The 19,331-nt window shown below is 48.0% G+C and overlaps 1 protein-coding gene across 1 annotated transcript; it reads left to right on the top strand.

Annotated features, from left to right (window-relative positions):
• The first annotated feature begins 3,021 nt into the window (after window positions 1–3,021).
• LOC308582529 (uncharacterized protein) lies at window positions 3,022–19,189 on the top strand. Its single transcript, XM_081185720.1, has 18 exons — window positions 3,022–4,044; window positions 4,445–4,623; window positions 5,837–6,042; window positions 6,405–6,542; window positions 7,985–8,168; window positions 9,811–9,904; window positions 10,689–10,787; window positions 10,996–11,086; window positions 11,863–12,069; window positions 12,423–12,525; window positions 12,803–12,899; window positions 14,012–14,106; window positions 14,342–14,466; window positions 14,733–14,892; window positions 15,110–15,222; window positions 15,320–15,413; window positions 16,748–16,822; window positions 17,787–19,189. Exons 1-18 carry the CDS (start codon window positions 3,942–3,944, stop codon window positions 17,832–17,834), a joined length of 2,211 nt encoding a protein of 736 aa, XP_081041846.1. The 5' UTR covers window positions 3,022–3,941; the 3' UTR covers window positions 17,835–19,189.
• Window positions 19,190–19,331: the final 142 nt, after the last annotated feature.

The raw sequence follows: 19,331 nt of genomic DNA, 5'->3' as shown, positions 1-19,331 counted from the left end.
TGGGATTTATTCACTTATTTCTTACATTTTTATCCCAGCCCTCCTCCAATGAGCTCTGGGTGGCATACATTCCTCCCTCCCCTATTTTATCATCACAGCTACCCTGTGGGGAAGGTCATGGAGCAATTGGCCAAAGATTACCCAGCAAACTTCATGGTTCTAGTTAGGGTGGCCACTTTCAGCACAGATTGCCAGAAACAGAGAACGCATAATTGCATCTGCTAATTTTTATATAGAGATACCAATTTTAAATACTAAAATTTAAATAGAAATACATTACTTCTCACCACAGGGAGGACTGCAGGCAGGTGACCTGTGCCTGCTCAGTCTACTCTCGAGATGCACACTGTTGATTGGCAATTCCAAAAGCCCTCCTGCTTTCCCTTTCTCTTTAAATTGAACCTGGATTCAGGGTGACAACTTGAATGAAATACGGGAGGCAGGTAAGCCTCACCCCACATAGTCAATCACAAGATGCAGTGCACACACACCATTTGAATGGCAATGTCCATCAGCTTGGGGGGGCAGCCCCCTGAAATATTTTATGGGGGGGCAAAGGGCCTCAGTTATTAGGAGAATCTAGGTCCATGTCCTAGATTCTAGGACATGGACCAACACATACACTATACTGGCTCTCACTGGGAAAGCTGGCAGCCCTTGAGATAGATTTGACCCTTCCAATGAAAACTTTAACTAGCTTCTGATAATTCTTTCAAATTCAAAGCAAGGTGTGATTAAAAAAAAATGTTGTCCAGTTTCACTTCTAATGTGCAATTGTGTACAGTAATGTTATTGCATTGTTATGCATATTCTGAGAAAGTAAAGGATCACTGTCAACCTGAGGATATATTTCAGAATACCCATTCATTCTTTAAACATGACATTTGCTCCAGAGCAGTGAAGCTTTTCCTTCTAAGTAATGCCACTTGCATTATAGTACCTAAACATATTGTCCCAGGCATTGGCCTAGTATGAGGAGAATTCACTGACCTCCCAAAGTGTAACAGTTGGACATCTCTGATCCAGTGCAAGGCTGGGAACATTAATGAGCTTACCTGAATGTGCTGCAAATTCTAGCATGTCATACAAACACAGCACAATCAATGGTACTCCCCATGGGTATAGCATGGGAGGCACTGCAAATAATATTGTAGTAGAGAATTCACAAGGGAGGTTGCTGTATTGTAAACATTCTCAAGATTGCCTGTGAAGATGTGTAATTAGTGCTTGCAGTGAGCACTGGGTTAAAAACAAATGTTCAAAGTCTAAAGTAAAATTGACCACATGCACCCATCATTTATGTACAGACTATTACCTGTGACGTCTATCAATCTGTCAGGTAAAAGTTACCAGGTTCTATATGGACTGCATCAGTCATGAAGAAAACACTCTATTTATGGAAAATATGCTTCTGGTGGTAATTTATAACAGGTAGTTCTCAACAGACAACAAAAATGTTGCCATCCAAGATAGGCTGGTGGATGGTGGGGTCAGGGGGTTGGCTCCCTCCTGTAGCACAGATGGGCGAGTACAAAAAATGCACCTCTCTTGGTTCCTCGGCAGAGGAATATGGATGCTGGTGGGAGTGGGAAAATGAAAAATTGGGAAAGCCAAAGTTGACGCGTTTTTCCATCCCTGGAGAGGAGTGTGTGAGGATATACGGAAGCCAGCCAAGTGTACAAAGGAAAAAATTGTATTAATTGCTCCACCTGCCCCCCCCCCACTTATTTGCATTGTGCCCTGGAAGGTTGTCCCAAAGAGGAAAAGGGTTGCTCACCCTCCACACTTACAGCCAGAAAGGTACCAGTGCCTCTGTTCCTTGAGAAAGACTCTGGCCCACCTGGAAAGTGCACTAATGCATACAAGTGCTTTCAATTCCAGCTTTGTTGGACTGTGACATGAAGGCTAAAGCTCTGAGCCCACGTCCCCCTCCTTCCTGTCATATGTGCTGCAATCATCTTGTCACTTTTCTAGATCATGTCATGCAACTGGAGCAAGAGGCAGGAAGAATGGATCTGCTACTTGTCTGAATTTTTCAAGCTTTGGACAATGATTGTGGGTGGTTCTCTCCTACTTGGCTATGTTTTGTATCTATATATAGTACTTCAGCAAGTACTTAATATTTATGCCTGACATTCCAGCAAATGTTTAGGTTGCAAATTGCATTCCTTTTTAGTACTGCAGCAGCCAAATTTTTCATATTTTATTTTCATAATCTTCCATTCTCTTACTGTTCATTTGACCTGTATCTTCCATGGCGCTTCAAATTATATCCACATTATATCCACATTCCCAGTGAACTTCATGCTGGTTGTTGCCTCCAGAGGTACAATACACCAGATGGGGTCTTTCCTCATAATGGGAGATTTGTGCAGTTACTGTTATGCACAATGTTATCAGTTGTGCTGTGATACAAGGCCTATGCAATTTCCAGAGAGGGCTTAGTCTATTGCAACAAAAAGGGACTGTGTTGTAAGGACTATGAAGCTGATTGTCCACATTTACAGGGAGAAAAGACCCAGGGAACCTGTTCAAGAGAGAGAGAGAAAGAGAGAGAGAGAGATGCAACTGTTATTGGGAATCATTGCTGCCTCCAACTGTGGACATAGAGCATAGCCAATCACGGCTAGTGGCCGATAGCCTTCTCCTCCTCCCATGAATTTGTCTAATCCTCTTTCAAAGCCACCCAAGTTGGTGGCCATCACTGCCTCCTAGGAAGAGCGAGCTCCATACTCTGTGCTGCATTAAGTCCATTTATTGCATTCATAAATGAAGTAAATAACAACAACGCTGCTTTGTTAGAGGTTTTTGTCGATTAAGCAGTATATTACTCTCGTTAAAGAAAGAAAATTAAAATGCAAGTCATGGGCATAGCCAGGATTTATGTTAAGGCGGGGCGCAGGACTTTTGTTAGGGGGCAGAACCCGAGCTATATGCGACGCAATTGCTCAGTTAGTTAAGTATTTTTATTTATTTACTTGATTGGGGAGGGGGGCAGCTGCCCTCCCTGCACCACACCGGGTGTTAGGGAAAGGTGACCGGCCGAGCCCTTGAAGAGGCCAGCCTTTCAGGACGGTACCCACGTCGCGCGCGGTTCTCCGAGGCTGCACGCGAAGGCCGACCCTGGCGCCTGGGAGACTCGGCGGCTCTGCTTTGGACTCTCACGACGCCCAAAAGCCGCAGCAAGGCGGGAGCCCCGGCACTGGCTCCTTCCCGCCCTCTCTGCATTTCCATGGAGACAGGAGCAGGAAGTATAAACGAGAAATCAGACTTCATCTCTCTCTCCACAGGCGCCACAGCCGGAGCCTCCGAAGAAACGTCCCCGGGCGCCTCGGTGCGCGCGCTGCGTATTCGGGCAAGTCTCGGGAAGGAGGCGGAGGGCGCCGCGTTGCCGCTTGGTTCTTTTCTTCCCCAGAGACTGCGAAGGAAGCAGCCTGAGGAAAGGGTGGGAAGCTGTGGAGGGAACCGTCGCCTCTCCCTCATCAGATGGGCGCAGGAAGGGAGCGGAGAGAGAGCGCGCGCAGAGGAAGAGGTGGATGCGTGTGCAGGACTCAGCAGACCCTCTTTGCTCTTATAGGATGACACGAAGTCCCTAGGAGGGCAAGAGTCCCTTAATCAGCAGGTTAGAGGAGAAAAGTTGAGATGGTACAACTTTTCTCACCCAGTCAAGAAAAGCTTTCTGCAGGTAAAAGTTCATAGGGCAAGTCTTGGGTTTGCTTGTTTTTTAATGGGTCCAGAGAAGATTCCCTAGGGAAACTATTAGCAAGCCGGCTCATTATACTGAGGCTGCTTCCAGCCTGCTACTTAGCGGCAATTTCAGGTTACACAATTTCTGTCGATTGGGAGGTCCTCGCCAAACAAGCCGACTTCCCCCAAAGACCTTGGAAATCTGCTAGAAGGGTGACCCTGGGGAACCACGTTCTCTGGCCCTAATCTCAGTCATGGCTATGCAAGAGCATCTGAAGGTGAAAGAACGTCATCGCCGCCCCATAACAGCTCTCGGCTACCATTCAGCCCGACGGGAGTGCCTCACAGGCTTTGAAGGTGAGTCCTAGCTAGGGAGGTACATGTTTCCAGTTCTTTGTGAGCATTACAGCATTAAATTCTACCCAACTTCCATGCCTGCTTTGTACAACATGCCCAAATCTTGGATAGTTACATCACATAATAGACCACCATTTCCATCCCCACAACAAGAGTACAGCCCAAAACACAGTATATCTATCACCTGAACCAAGAGTCTGCTTTCTGTCTCATCTACATGCTTTCAGCTCATGTCCCCATATGACCTCTGAATTTATGCTTGAGTTCTCTTCAGGGAATGCCATGCTAGCACAGTGCCCTCATTCAAAACCCGTCAGGTTTTTTCTTAAGGCACCTCTCTCCAAATGAGCTGGAGCTCCTAGCTAAACAAGCTGTATTGTCACCCTTCTTGCCCTGATAGATGGAGTGATCAAATGGTGGGACGTGGAGAATGGGCGCATGTCCCTCTGCGCCAAGGAGCATGCTGGCCGAGTCACCCACTTCCAGTCCTGGGTGCAGGCACGACTCCTCTTCTCTTCTTCCAATGATGGCTCCGTGCTTGTGTGGGCTGTAGGCGGCACTGTTCTTGACCGCATCCTGGTAAGAACCACACCGTATTACATCCTGGGGTCAGGGCAGGCCAAGAATAATGACACAGTTGCGTTTCTGAAGTTTGTAAGTCATTGCATGGAATTGACCAGATATCATAGAACAGGGTTTACCAAACTTGAGTCTCCAGCTGTTTTTGGACTACAATTCCCATCACCCTTGACCACTGGTCCTGCTAGCTAGGGATGATGGGAATTGTAGTCCAAAAGCAGCTGGAGCCCCAAGTATGGGAAACCCTGTCAGAGAGTGATTGTGCTAAGCTCTTGCTGCTCAAGGAATTCTGGGGGTTCCTGGGATGCTGCAGCTGCAATTTAGGTAGAGATCTCACTTTCTGCACCTACTAACTGAGGCTTCTGAGGATAAAGGGGAACTTCCCCCAACCAGTATTCCCACGAAGGACTGCAACTCAGGAGCAGAGCACATGCATTGCATACAGGAAGCCCCAGGCTCAATTCCTGGCTTCTCCGGGTAGCGTTGGAAAGGACATCTGTCTGACACCTTGGAAAGCTGCTGCCAGTCAGTGCAGACCTGGAGTGCCTAAGCGGTGGCCTTCCAGAACTCCCATCAGCCCCAGCCAAGCCTCAGGAATGATGGGAGTTGTAGTCCAACAACAAATGGAGAGCTGCAGGTTCCCTGTCCCTGGGGTAGAAGGCAGATTCCTAAATATTGTTTGGCTAACTAAACAATCTATGACCTTTTCAGCTGGGGGAGGGGTATTGTTTTTGTTAGTATGCTGTACATTTTTGTGTTTTTATTTTGTAAACCACCCTCAATCTTTGGATGAAGGGCCATATAGAAATGTGATGAATAAATAAAATATTTGAGCCCTTGAAGTGTAATGTTCATTCTGCAAGACAGGCAGTGCTTTCTTCTTGGGGGTACTCAAGGGTTTTCGGTGCCAACACCTCCCCCCCCAACACCAAATGTTAAAAGTGTGGCACTTAATGCAGCAACTTCATGGTGAGTACCGGCACCTTTTATTTCTTTTTAAAAAGCACTGAAAACAGGATTAGATTTTGCTGTCTTCTGGGCCTCGAGTGCCCTGCTGGTCTAACTCCAATAAAATCTATGTAAGACCAGGCCCTTCCAGAGACTCTTGCGGAGTGAGAACTAGGCAGTATTGCCTCCCTGAGTCCCTAGAGCCTATTATTTTGTGCACAGTCTTCCTGCGCTCAAGCCAGTCCCCGCTTTCACCCCCCTCCAGCTAGGCTACCCTATCTTCACCTTGTCCATCAGCCTGGCTCGGCATCTCCTGCTCTGTGGCGGCAAGGGACGCCTGATGGCTTTCCCCTTGGATGAAAGGAGAGAATCGGGCCACGTGGTCCACATGGCCCAGGGCTTTTCCGAGCACACACACACAGACATCGTGTCCTGCATCGCCTGCCTGGACAACCAAATATACACAGCAGGGTAAGTTGGGAGTTGCGGGAGTGAAGAATGGGCTCCGTCTGCAGATGGGTTCAAAGTACAGACCCTCTGTGATACTTACAGCTTTGTGAAATGCTTCTATCATATGACTCATGTCATGCAGAACCTTATCAAACAGGCCCTGCTGGAAGGGAGTGAGATGGTCTCCTGCAAGGTGGCAGTAATAATGTGGTTTCTGGATGACTGTGAAGGACAAAGCAGTGAGTCATACACATTTTCCCAAGGAGGGAATCTGCAGCTCTGCTTCGAAACCAAAGCTCCCTCTCTCCCACCACGGGGAGGTTTAAGCCACACCAGCCTCAGAGTCCAGCTTCAGTAGATCCAACAGTCCCTTCCCTTCCCAGGTACGACAAGAAGCTGCTGATCTTTGACACCTATCAGACTCCAGGCAGGAAGGGCCTGACAACCAAGCACTGCATCCCACGTGCCCATCGTGCAGCCATCACTCACCTTGCGCTGGTGCGGCAGCAAGAAACCACGAGGTACAAGCTCAGTGCAAAGGGCAGGCCACCTAGGCCGTGGGATCTGGATAATGGGTTGTGTGTGTGAAGGCCTTTGTCAAGAGGTGTTCTCCTGCTACGTGACCCATGACCGGTCAGCATCAAATTGACTCTCCTTCCCCCCAAACAGGAAGGTACTAGGCAAGAGTAGCCAATTAGGTACTAGCAGCAGTGGACTGAGGGGAGACTTTTGTGCTGAGGGATAGGCTTATGTTGTACTTGCATGGCAGCTTCCTGGTGCCACAATTCTTATGTAGAACAGGGGTGGGAAACCTCAGAACCAGGGCCAGGGGTAGACCTCCAGGCCTCTTTGAATGACTCCTGGGACTTGTCCCAGGCCACCCACCTCCATCCACAAGCTGGGCCCTTGACTGATCCTGCTCTGCATCCCCCTCAAGTGCTTTTGCATGGCAAGAATATGCTGTTGAGTTGCGACAATGCCTCTTGTTCGCCTGGATGTGGGCATGCTGTGGGCATGCGTAGAAACCTCTGGCTGTTACTGTAGGAAAGGTAGGAGTCATACCAATGACTCTGCCCATTTTTGCCTCTGAATCTGCCCACTGCTGGCATGAGGCCCCAGGAAGAGAATGTGGCCTCTCACTCGGGCTGAAAAAAGTTCCTCATTCTGGCATAAGGACAGGGAAACGAGACAAAGCAGGATTCCCTCTTTAGTCACTTCAAAAGGGCAAATCCTGCTGCCCAAAGAGATCTGCTGTGGTGTGGATGGAAGCATACAATTGAAGGAACAAGGATGAGCTAAATTCGCTCTCACATACAGAAAGCGAGAATCACTGTGCGCTGAATGCACACATTGCACCTTTTATAATGTACTCTGCATAAATTCTCTTCCCTTACAGTCCTTAATTCCTGTCTCCGCCCCCTCTGATTCACGTTTCTTAGGTTATATTTCTTCTCCATTTTTTAAATAAAAAAAATACTATTTGGGTTTTGCTCCCTCCTCCTTTCCCTCCCCCTCCCTTTGCAGCTTCCTTCTTTTCCTGAGAAGTTAGCATGGTGATGGGGAAAGGAGAAGCGGGAGGAGATGCCTCCTTCTCTGAATGGATTTCTGTTGCAGAGGCTGGGGCTCTAAGTGGCAGATCTAGAGCCAGAGGGCTCTGGAAGGATGACGTTTACCACAAAGAGGAACTGGAAGCCACAGGATGTTACTCGAACCTCTGGCCAGGAGGGAGAGGCTTTGAGTGTGTTCTGCTTGGGGAAGTGTAAAATAAGAACACTTTGCTTAAAGAAAAAAGAAAGGTTATATTTTCTCCTGCTTTCAATGATTCACTAGAAAGGGAGCCTTGGGTTTATATAGAGGGTGTGAAGTCTTTGCTTGGGAAATGCAAGCGCAGCCCTGCTCCTCCACTGCACTGCCAAAGTCCTGCTTCCCTGACCCTCCCTCTGGTCTATGATCTCCTCTGCAGAGTGCTCTCAGGTTCTTTTGACCAGACAGTTGGCATCTGGTCCCAGGATGGGAAGCTCATCCAGCGCCTTGGCCCCTTCACCGGGAACATTACTGGACTCTGCTACGTGGCATCTGTTGGCATCGTCTGGATCACCAGTGGCACAACCCAGCCCACCCTCTATGAGCCTCAGTCTGGGGAAATAGTGAGCGACTTAAGTGTGGCATTTCCATGTACACCTCCGCCTAAAGATCAATGAACTTGTTATTATAAGGAGCCCTCTACTGGTGATGGATTAGCATTGCGTCCGCCTCAACTAGCATAGGGAGGGAGGGCAAAAGGCCCCGGTGTGTTTTCTTTCCTTTTCTGTCTTTGTGAATTGTGGCCAAGAGGATAAGCCAGCTGACTCTCTCCACATGCGCTACCAGGCTGCGCCAATCAACTCCCACATTTGCCCGCAGTCTTAGTATATTAGGCATGTGCATTAAGACTATATAAGCTAGCATTGTCCAGTTTTTTGTTTTCTTCCAGCAAGGGCACAGTCCTAGTGGAAAACAATTGCTGCCAAGGGTTTGGCCATGCTGTGCAAATGGGGACCGATAAGCCCAGGATCCTGTTGCTCACCCATGTTACACATGAAGCAGGATTTTGTAGGGTGCCTTTTCATGGGCTGTTACTTCAGACTGCAGGAGTGAAAGTTGCATGGGGCGTATTCAAGTGTGCCATCCTCAACCCACAGCAGCCTGAAGCAGGGCAGCTCACAAAAGCTTTATCACTTGGTTCTGCAGAATGTGCTAATGTGCCATTTTGCCTGGGGCAGATTTCCGGACTTGGAAGTCAATTTAAAGCCTGCCATGCCGCCTAGTCCTCCATGCATGACATTATTTGGCTTATTGGTGGTTACCAGCAAAAGATGCCTGGGGACCAGTGCCTTGTGAGGGGAGGGTACAATAGTAAGCTTTGTGTGTCAAAAAAAGGCCCCTGGTTCAGTCCCTGGCATCTCCACTTAAAATGACCTAGGTAATGGGAGCAATCAATTCCTGAGACCCAAAGGAGCTACTGCCAGTCAGAGTATTAAATACTGGACTGGAGAGATAAATAGACTGAGCTGGAACAACATACGCAATGTCCCCTGTTCCTATGGGAGCTGTTCTATTGGATGATTTTTCCTTGTAGAATTGCCTGTCCTTAGTTGGCCTCAGTTCCTCATATTGATTAGTTTTTATCATATGAAAAATTACCCATGTCAAAAAGAACACTCTTTGATGGAGCACGTTTCTTTTAACAAGCTGCCTTACCTTGACAGATCAGACCCATTTTGCCTGATTAATGACATGATACAGATGACATAAAAACTATACACAGCTGTTTTATATTGAAAAATTACTCTGATCCTCTTCCAAATGTCAGATGGCAGATATACTGAAGATTAAATCCTGTCTCTTCTCATTTCCTTAGCTGTTGTATCCTCCCATTCTCAGGGCCTCTTCCTGAACATGTTTTTCAATTGCTATTTCCATTGGGTGGATGCTTCAAAAGCCATTAGCGCCTCTAACACTGTATTCCTGGATCTGCAAACTCCCCCAAAAACATACTCAAAGATTACATTTCTTTGTAGCTTTCAATACCAGGTCCAACTGCATTTCACAGTTCCCTCCCAAGTTCTGTCATGTGCTCAACAAAGCTCAAAAGTCCACTGAACTGGCACAGCTCTTTTTGATAGGTCTTTGACCCCTAAGTAAAGATGGCTCTTGTGTACCATTCCACATTTATAGGAAGAATAAGGAGAAACAGGTATTAAATGTTCTGAATTCTGTTCTGAATTCTTTGTGCTGATCTGCTTTCAGGTTTCACAGTTCATATCCACGTTCCAAGGCCGACAGAAAGATGGGCCTGCTCTTCAGCAGCTTCTCAGCCTGCCAGACTCGAGGCATGTGATAGGTGAGTTCTCCAGTAGAGTACAGATGCCCCCCCCAACATCTGCAATACAAGGCCTCACCTGGTCTCTCAGCCGCCAATGTTAGATTCAGCATCTCTTCTTATCTGTAGGCCATGTCCTTTCATGCAGTTAGGAGAAAATAGCTTTAGTGGAAGATACTAGAACAGTATGGCACCCAGTGGTGAAAGCATTGAATTGGCATTGAAGATATCCAGGTTCATTCCACTACTCAGCCACAAAGCTTGCTGGGCCTCCTTGGCCAATCACCCTCTCCCAGTTTAGCTTATGCCACTGGATTGTTGTGAGGAAAACATGGGGTGAGTAAACTAGGTCTTTCGCCCTGAACTCCTTGAAAGAAAGGCATGATATAAAAGTAGTAAAAATTGATTAATTAGTACAAAAAAGGGCTTTCATCACAGAACCAGGTGGTGACCTTGGTAGGCTCGTGTGCTTATTGCATTCAGACCCAGCGTGGGTTTAGCACTTGGGAGAGACTAAATGTTCCCATGGGCATCTGGTTAATTGTTGTGGGAACAGGTTTTTTGCCTGATCCAGCAAGCTCTTCTTATGTTCCTGTTGGTTTCCACCACAGGTCCCAGATTTATATCCAGAGATTCCGGTTTCATGCAAACAGGTGTTGTGAGATCTATGCATGCTTTTCTAATTTAACACAAGGCGATTTCCCACTCAGCTTCTTCAGAGATATTATAAGGCTCAGTGGATGGTAAGAGCTTTTGAGAATAACTCAGGTAATTTTAAGAAACGCAGAACTTTTCCTTCTTCCAGGCACAGCAAAGCCACAGCAAATACTCGTCTGGCGCTACAGCGAGTTGGGATGCCTGACAGTGCTGCCTTGCAAACACCCCCTAGAATGCCTAGCTTATGGTAAGCAGCCATATATATATATATCTAACTTCAACAGCTCCAGCCCCAGATGCACAAGCTCCGTCAGGTGAGGTTCAAAGCTAGAAGAGCCTTATCTGGCTGGGACAAGAGCCGGGGTTGAGTTTTATGTGTCCAGCAATAAAACCTTTGTCTGGTTTTCTGAAGCCCCTACTGCCCCTGCTTGAACTTCTGAATGTATCTCCACCAGCCAAAAAGGAGCCCGTTTTGCTCTTCAGTGGGGACAGCAGTGGGATGCTACAGAAGTGGGAGAAGAGCTACATCTCTCCCTTCATCTACAGGTAAGGTTTCATCCCCACAGACCAAGAAGAGATGCCAGTCCCTGGTGTGTGACATGGGTTGGGGAAGCCCCTATTGCAAGGTACAGCAGTGAGCAGAGGCTGGCCTAAGAGCAGCAGATTTCTGTTGGTAAGGAGAAGAAGCACAGCCCCTGCCAGAGGAGACTCTGTAGTGTAGCAGGTCTGTGCTATTTGGTGTCCAGATAGAAGCTATCTACTGGTTTCCAGAATAATAGAGGAGCTTGATGACTAAATGTGTTACCCTTGGTCATTAGCTGCCATTGGCCTAGAACACAAGCCCCTGGAAGAGACGTGGTTGAAGGAATGCTGTGATCTGGGAGGAGTCTCCCTTGCCATCTCTCACTAAGTCAGGGGGGTGTTGGACTACATCCCTGTCAATCAGTCACCCTGGCTGGGACTGATGGGACTTAAGAGTCCAGCAACATCAGGAGGGTTGCAAATTTCCCATCTCTGTGGTGGAGTTTCAAAAAGTTGTTCTTCTCCAGCATCTGGCTCTAACCGTGTCATGGTTAGTAGTGCTGTACAAAGATGAGATGCTTGCGGACAAGCAGACACCTGCCCATCCTAGTCCCTCGTGCTCCCTGCCCTCTGCAGCTGCCCATTCTCCGCCTGCTCCAGTCCTGCAGCCATGCAGCCATCTGCCCCTCATGCCATTGTGAGCTCCCAGCCTTCTCACCCATCCTCAACCACAACCCTGTCCACAGCCACAGGTCTACACTCCCCCCCCCCCACATCCTGTGTGTCTCTGTTTCTTTCAGCAGGGAGTCCTTCCACCTAAGTGAAGCCCAACTGGAAAGAAGAGGCCCCTTGGCACAGCAGAGGGAGGAGTATGGCAAGGAGAAGCCACAGCCTCGTCCAGATTCCCCTCGAAAGCCAGGAAAGACCTCCGCTGGGCAGCAGAGTGGCTACACCAGGTTCCGAAGTGCAGCGAAAGACATGCGAAAAGGAAGCATAGGTTTCACTAGGTAACTGTCATTTTGCTCTGCCCAAGAGTATGTGCTACTGTAGCAGAGAGGCAACAGCATAATTTGTCTTGAAGAGACCGAGGGACTGCCCTTTCTTCCTTGGGGATCAGGCAGACCTTCACCATTTGCTTTGCATCAGGGCTGGACAACCTGTGATGCTCCAGATATTGTTGGAGCCATGCTCCCATCATCCCTTGCTAGTATGACTAATGGTCAGGGATGATGGTCACCAAGCTGGCCAGAAAAAGGCATGATTTAATTTGGGGGGGGGAGTTGGCTTCTGTAATGTTGGCTGTGAAAGACAGATGAAAGGTAGTTGCTGCCTTGCTAATGAAGCCCTGGGCCTTTGCCAGGGCTCTCTTTGCTGAAGAGTTGAATATCCTGGTGGTGTCGGCAGCTGACGGGAACATTTATCTCTGGGAGTTTGAGACCTTCATCCCGGAACCTTCTGCCGAGGTGAGTGCAAACCGCTGTCCTAGCCTCTGCTTCTTGGATGGAAGACAGAAGACATGTGCTTGCAGGTAAGCCACAGGAAGTGAATAGCCTCTGTCCTCCAAGATAAGAAAGATAAACCAGCCAGCCACATTTATTTAGCCAAGCCAACTAGGAGCCGCATGGCAGCACAGGTTTTGGCTCAGAAAATTCCCTTGGATTACAAACAAAAAAGAAGTGTGTGACATTTCTCCTAGAGAAAGGTTCCCTTATGGTTTGCTATTTTCATCCCATGCTGTAGCAATGCCCACCTGTGTTGGATCAAAATTCTGAAACATTGGCATCAAGCTGTGTTCAAGATGAGAAGACCCAGGGCACTTCAAGCAGTTGTGTAGCAGGTGAAGAAAGTGGTTTGGAGTAAACTCAGAGGGGAAAGAAAAAGAGATGATGCTTCAAAGGTGCACAAAAGTAAACACTGAATGGCCCAATGCACTTTGAATGTATCCTTCCACAAGTACACTTCACAGCCCAATCCTAACCATGCCTAGTAAGTTCTATTAAATTCAGTGGGGCATATTCCCAAGTAACTGGGGTGAGGATTGCAAGCTTAGATGGAGGCAGGGCTGGATCAAGGGTAGTCTGAGACAAGCCGGTAGTTAGGACTGAAGAGTAAGCCAGAACCAAATGAAAACTTGTGAGTCAGAGTCTAGAAGGAAGATCAGGAGTGGCAAGCGAGTCAGGGCCAAAGACCAGCCAAGGCTGCAGGAACCCACCAGAGCTCAGGAAGACTTTGTTGCTCAAGCAAGCCTCAACTGGACCTTACACTCTTTGCTGTCTAGGAGGCTCCAATAGTCAGCCTGAGTGGGTGGAGTCATTCACTGAGAAGCTACCACCTGGAGTCACCACACAAGGCAGCTGTCCTGGCAGGCCTATACCATGGTCCGTGACCAAATGAACCAGAGCACTGTATAGGACACTGGGGTCATCCTCACTTCCACTTGCTCTGCCACCCCCCCCCCCAGAAAACCCATGGTTTAGCGCTGAATCAGAACAAACGGCAATCAGGTTTTTTGTGGATTGTCATTTGTTCCAATTTTCCAGGGGTTTTCCAGGGAAAAGCAACAGGGGACAGGCAAAATCATTTGGACTCATGCCTAGAATTCACTGAACAAGTGGGAAACGACTGAGACCTGTGCAAACAGGACAAACGAAAAAGTGGCTGAGTCCACTTGTTGTACACCTCAGTGTCCCTGATGAAATCTCCCTTCAAACCAGGCTGGGGCACTGAATGTTTCTCTAGTTTATATCATCTAGTTTCTCTAGTTTTCATTTGGTACTGGTGCCTCCCCACCTTTCTTCCTCTTGGAGTAGGGTCAAGCTGGGGATAAAAAGCACTGCAGGCTCGTTTTTTGGGAAGCCACCTCCTGAGTGTGTAAGAGATTCCAGACCCTGTTTTTTCCTCTTCTCCATCCTGCTACTGCCTCTCTCATGCCAGTACTGCCTTAAATAGGTTTCACCTGTAGAACGGTGCTGTGCGGGCACACGGGCATGGTGACGGCACTTGCCGTGGCAGCCGGCGATGCTGGACTGTACTTCCCCTACCTGGTGAGTGAACCGTAAAATGGACTTGGATGGCATTGTATGAGACAGCCCAGTCTCTGTTGATGGGCAGCAGGGAGAGAGTGGAAGAGAGTGAGATGCTGTAGGAAGACCCTGCATGGCACATATAGGGAGGAGAAGGGATGTGGGTGAGTGCCAGTGCCAGAGAGAGAGAGAACACACACTGCAAGGAGGGGCAGCATTGCAAAGCAAGACTTCACCTTGGTGTATTTCATTGTAGCTCAGTGGAGGATGGGATGGAAAGCTGTGTCTTTGGGACCTGCACAACCACTCTTTGCAAAATGCCTTTTCCAGTCTACCTGAGGACAACGGGCCCATCCTGGATATGGCCTACTCCCCAAAGAGGTGGGTGATTCTGTCTGTCTGCTTATTTGAAAGGTGGGGAAGCCACAGAATGTTCCCAAACACCACTTTGAGGCCTCCCAAGCAGGAGAGATGTGTTGCTGAAAAGTGGGGGACAACAGTAATAGAAAGGATGAAGCCACTCCTGCAGGAACCTAATCTTTGGGCGCAGGGCCGCTAATTCGATTTTGCCATGTCTTTTGCCATCCCCGCATCCACAGCCCACACCCTCCTGGACCGGGCAGGAGGGAATTTGCTTTCTCTTCTAGCACTGGCAGAGTTTTTATCTGTGCTTTCAATCCTCACTGTGCTGATCTGGTGCTCCTGTCTGAGCTCTGTGGGCACAAAGCCGCTGTCGTAGCCTTGGTCTGGCACCCACTGGAGGACAAGTGGGTTAGCGGTGCTGAAGATGGCTCCATTCGGCTCTGGGTAAGCCCTTAATCAGGTGGTGACTTTCATATGTTGGGTATATTCACTAGCAGGGAGGTAGGAAAACTTTGGACTGGTTGCTGAAGAACTTGGTTGAATTTCTGGACCAATAAGTTTTTGGGGGAGTTATACAGATCAGGCAGAAACATTTTCTGGGGAATGACCAGAGAGTCTTCCTTCAGCAGCCGGGATGATAGGATTTTTCTTTTTAACACAGAGCGAAGATGGTGGATGCTGTGTGCAGAACCTGAGAGCCTCCAGAGGGATCACTTGCCTCTGCATCGACCAGGTCAATGGCTGCATTCTTGCAGGGGTCCATGATACCATCAGGTAGCCCCTGCATAAGGAGGCTGGTGGCGGAAAGGAAAGGGATGAGAGGCAGCACATCTTTGAACAGGCTGATGGCTCTGCCTTTTTCTCCCTGCAGGGTTTATGATCCAAATTCTGGAGTGCAGGTGCAAAGTTACACAGGGCACCAAGATTCCGTCAAGGGACTCATCCATGTCCCAGAAATGGAGCAGGTAGGAGAGACAGGGACCACCCACTAGGGGAAAAGGTCAAGAAAGCTGGGGCTGGGAGTTTCCCCACTCTTAGGTCTAAGTCATGAATGGACCAGCACAAAGCAATGCATATACTATGATGGTGCATATTGGAGCCATGTGCCTAATCTGTATCTATCAGCATCCTGTTCAGAGAGCCAGCTGCATGTTGATGACATTTAGTGAGGTCCTGCCCACTTTTGAGCTGGGCCGCACTACCAAAAGATTGTCCCCATGCTGTATTCTTGTTGTTTAAATAGGGTATTATATTGCACTTCCAGTCCTCCTACAAACAAACTAGTACTTAATGGAGAGGGGGAATTGTATCCTTTTTTATTTTAGAATTCAAAGCAGTTTACAAGACATTTACCTATCATAGCACAGCCAAGGGGTGGACTGAAGAAATAATTATCAGTTTTCTGTTTCTGTCTGGCTTCTCTAACAGTGGCTGACAATAAGCTGAATCGTACTGAGGGAGCAAACATGGCTGCCCCCCTCTAGCTTGTATCTAGGCCAGCAATAGCCATCCTTTGTGGGGCAGGCAAGGGCAACCTCTACAAGCTAAGAATATGCCTTAGAAGTTGCTACAGGATTCTGTTGTGTATTCTCTGTTCACATGGGAAGCACTCAGATCCTGCTCGTGGATTTCTCACAGGCACCTGCCTGACAGCTGTGAGAACAGAATGCTGGATGAGATGGGCCTTTGGTCTGGTCCAGCAGGCCCTGATCTTAAGCTGAACGTGGGAAGTCAGATGTGCACACAGTGGGTTGGCTCACTGCTTAAGCCATGAGTGTGCCTCTCAGAGTCCTGAGGATAGTGCTGAGGATTCTGGGGCGCAGACTTGATTTGTGCACAGCCAGCCATGCCAGAAGCAGAATACATATGTGGCTTATAGTGTTGTTCCTTAAATCATGCTGGGTGTCTGACCAAATGTCACTTGGGTCTTTGGCCAACTAACTTTTTTTTAGCATACTCTTTAAAAAAAAGCAGCTTCCTTACTGATTGCTTTAATGCAAATCTGTCAGTTGTGGAGAAGTACACCCACACACCCACATGCGTATCAGGAAGGTGCAATGTGGCAGGAGGAAATCCTGTTCTGATATCCTAGCTTGGCTTGCACTGATAGCGGATCCCAGGCTGGTGCCGCCCACTCTAGTCTGCTCTGCAGTTGGATGGGAGACCAATGCAGTCTGAAGACCCACATGAGTGAGGACTATCGGTGACCGATGCACTGCATGGAGACACTGAATCCAGCCCCATAGAGGGTGCTGACGCTGTTGCACCCTGACGTGTTCTTCTCTCTGCTTCCCTGCAGTATGTGTCGGTCTCTCTAGATGGCACAGTGTGCATGTGGAAGGCCTATCGCCCAGGGGAGCAGCTCGAGGCCCAGGTCAGGTGGTGACTTCAGTCTCCTGCTGGGTGCTACCCAGGACCTAGACTCTGAGACTCTCAGCTTCCATTTTAACAAAGAGCACATTTCCATCCTTTGCGGTTGTGCAGGAAAGCTTCAAAAGACATCAGACGTGTGTTCAGCATGCTCAGAAGCTAGTGAAAGAGCTAGGTGGGGCTTCCAGTGGTCAAGGGTGAGGCTTCTGTGCTCTGCTGCTTCCTGTCCCCTCCCCATAGTCCTTGCTTCTGTGTCTCTCTTTCCTCCCCTTTTACTGCCGTCACAGTCCCTGCAAGCATATTCTGTGAAATGACATTTGCAATGAGAATAACTTGTGCCGACCAAGAACATACAAGCTAATGTGGATAATTAACTGAGATCTTTTCTTTGGTGCTGTCTTCTGCCCGTGTCCATGTCCTGCTGTACTTAAATTAGATTTGAGCTTACACATTCAAGGCAGAATGCAAGAACTTCAAAAGGCCAGGCACAGCCAGTGATTAGGTGCCCCCAGCCAGCCTGAAATGTGGCAGGAAGCTTTCATGTCAATGAGTCATCTCTGTATAAGCAATTTGCACTCATATTCTAAGAAATAATGCAGCCTAGCCAGGAAAGGTTAAAAAATTAAAAACAGCAGTAAACGCTGATGCATATTGATTGAAATTCTTTTCCGGACACATGATCAAAGTTGTTAGTGCAGTAAACATGCAGCTGTTAGCCACTGGCTAGGCCAGGGGGAGGCAACCTAAGGCCCAGGGGCCGGATGCAGCCCAATCGCCTGCGGACGGTCCGGAAATCAGCATGTTTTTACATGAGTAGAATGTGTCCTTTTATTTAAAATGCATCTCTGGGTTATTTGTGGGGCCTGCCTGGTGTTTTTACATGAGTAGAATGTGTGCTTTTATTTAAAATGCATATCTGGGTTATTTGTGGGGCATAGGAATTCGTTCATTTTTTCTTCAAAATACAGTCCGGCCCACCACATGGTCTGAGGGACGGTGGACCGGCCCATGGCTGAAGAAGGTTGCTGACCCCTAGGCTAGGCAGAGCCCAGACATTTTCGCTCCAGGATGTGCTTCAGTTGCAGCAATACCACATTCCCCGTTCTGCACATGCCGTGCTATGAATCTGAGAAAATTAATTTTGTCTCCCAGATAGCACATGCACCACTATTGCGATTATTGCTGTAATGTGATTATATAAGTGTTAGGGGCACCTACTTACTGGCAGTGAGAATGGTGATGAGCAATTATAACTCCCACACTGCTTCTGTCTGTACAATTGTGTGGCTTTCCTCTTAATTTTGTTACATATCTATTTGCAAACATTCGCCTAGCATGTAGAACAGGCTTCCTCAACCTCGGCCCTCCAGATGTTTTTGGCCTACAACTCCCATGATCCCTAGCTAGCAGGACCAGTGGTCAGGGATGATGGGAATTATAGTCTCAAAACATCTGGAGGGCCGAGATTGAGGAAGCCTGATGTAGAACACAGAAATCTGCTTCATGCTGTGTCAGACCATTTGCCCATCTAGCACTGCACACAGACAACAGCTTTCCAGGGTCTTATATTGGGGTCTTTCCCAGCCATATGTGGAGATGCAAGGGATTCAACCTGGGACCCTCTGCATGCAGAGAAGATGCCTTACCATGGAGCTACAGCCACATCCCACTGTGAGTGACACAGGTGCTGCTATTGATGCTTGTTATGAGGAACTGAACGCACCAGTTAGGCTGCATATAAAGTTTGATAACCAGAGCTAAAAGCTCTAGGACAATGGAATCAAATTCTCTCTGTGAAGCCTATTTTTGCTCCCTCTTGGTTGCTAGGCAGTGGTGTAAGAAGAAAAACAATCTATTATGCCAGAATGCCATCCTGTGTGCGCCTGGGTATGCCAAGCTGGCATTCAGAGGCACACAGGCCAAAGCAGCAAGTGCTTTTCCCCTGACATCGGCTCTGCTGTCCAGTTGTATTAATATCAGCATATACTTGTTTTGGGAACCACATGCCACTTTTGAGAGCTACGTTGTGGCTTTCAGTGCTATTTCCTTATCAGGGATTTTTCCATTTTTACTATTTTGAGAACAGAGCTGATTGCAGAGTAACCAAGAAACATCATGTGCCCATGGTAACCAACTGGTCAAGCAATGCTGACCACCAGTCTCAGGATGATGCTTGCAATGAGAGTATCCATCTACACTGCTAATGGATGCAATCTCTGTTAACTGTGTTAGTGCTGAATTCCCTTGTATTGCCCCTCAAAGATTCATAAAAAGGGGGTTCTGTGTTTCTTGCCCAGTTGTTCTGCATGTGACTTTACCTGGACAGTGCTATAGCTGTACAATAAACTTACTCTTCTCTTTTCGCTACTCATGAATTGTACACTCTCTTGTTGCTGTGACGGATCCAAACTTCTGGAGTTTGGAAGCAGGTAACTGAGACCATCAAGTGACTTGCAAACTTTAGGGACTCCTGTTGCTGTGCAGAAGGGGTACTCCACTCCAAAAGCTTGTGC

Source organism: Podarcis bocagei (genome assembly GCF_964188305.1).
Source record: "Podarcis bocagei genome assembly, chromosome: 2".
Classification (NCBI taxonomy): domain Eukaryota; kingdom Metazoa; phylum Chordata; class Lepidosauria; order Squamata; family Lacertidae; genus Podarcis; species Podarcis bocagei.
This window is presented reverse-complemented; position numbering and strand designations above follow the sequence as displayed.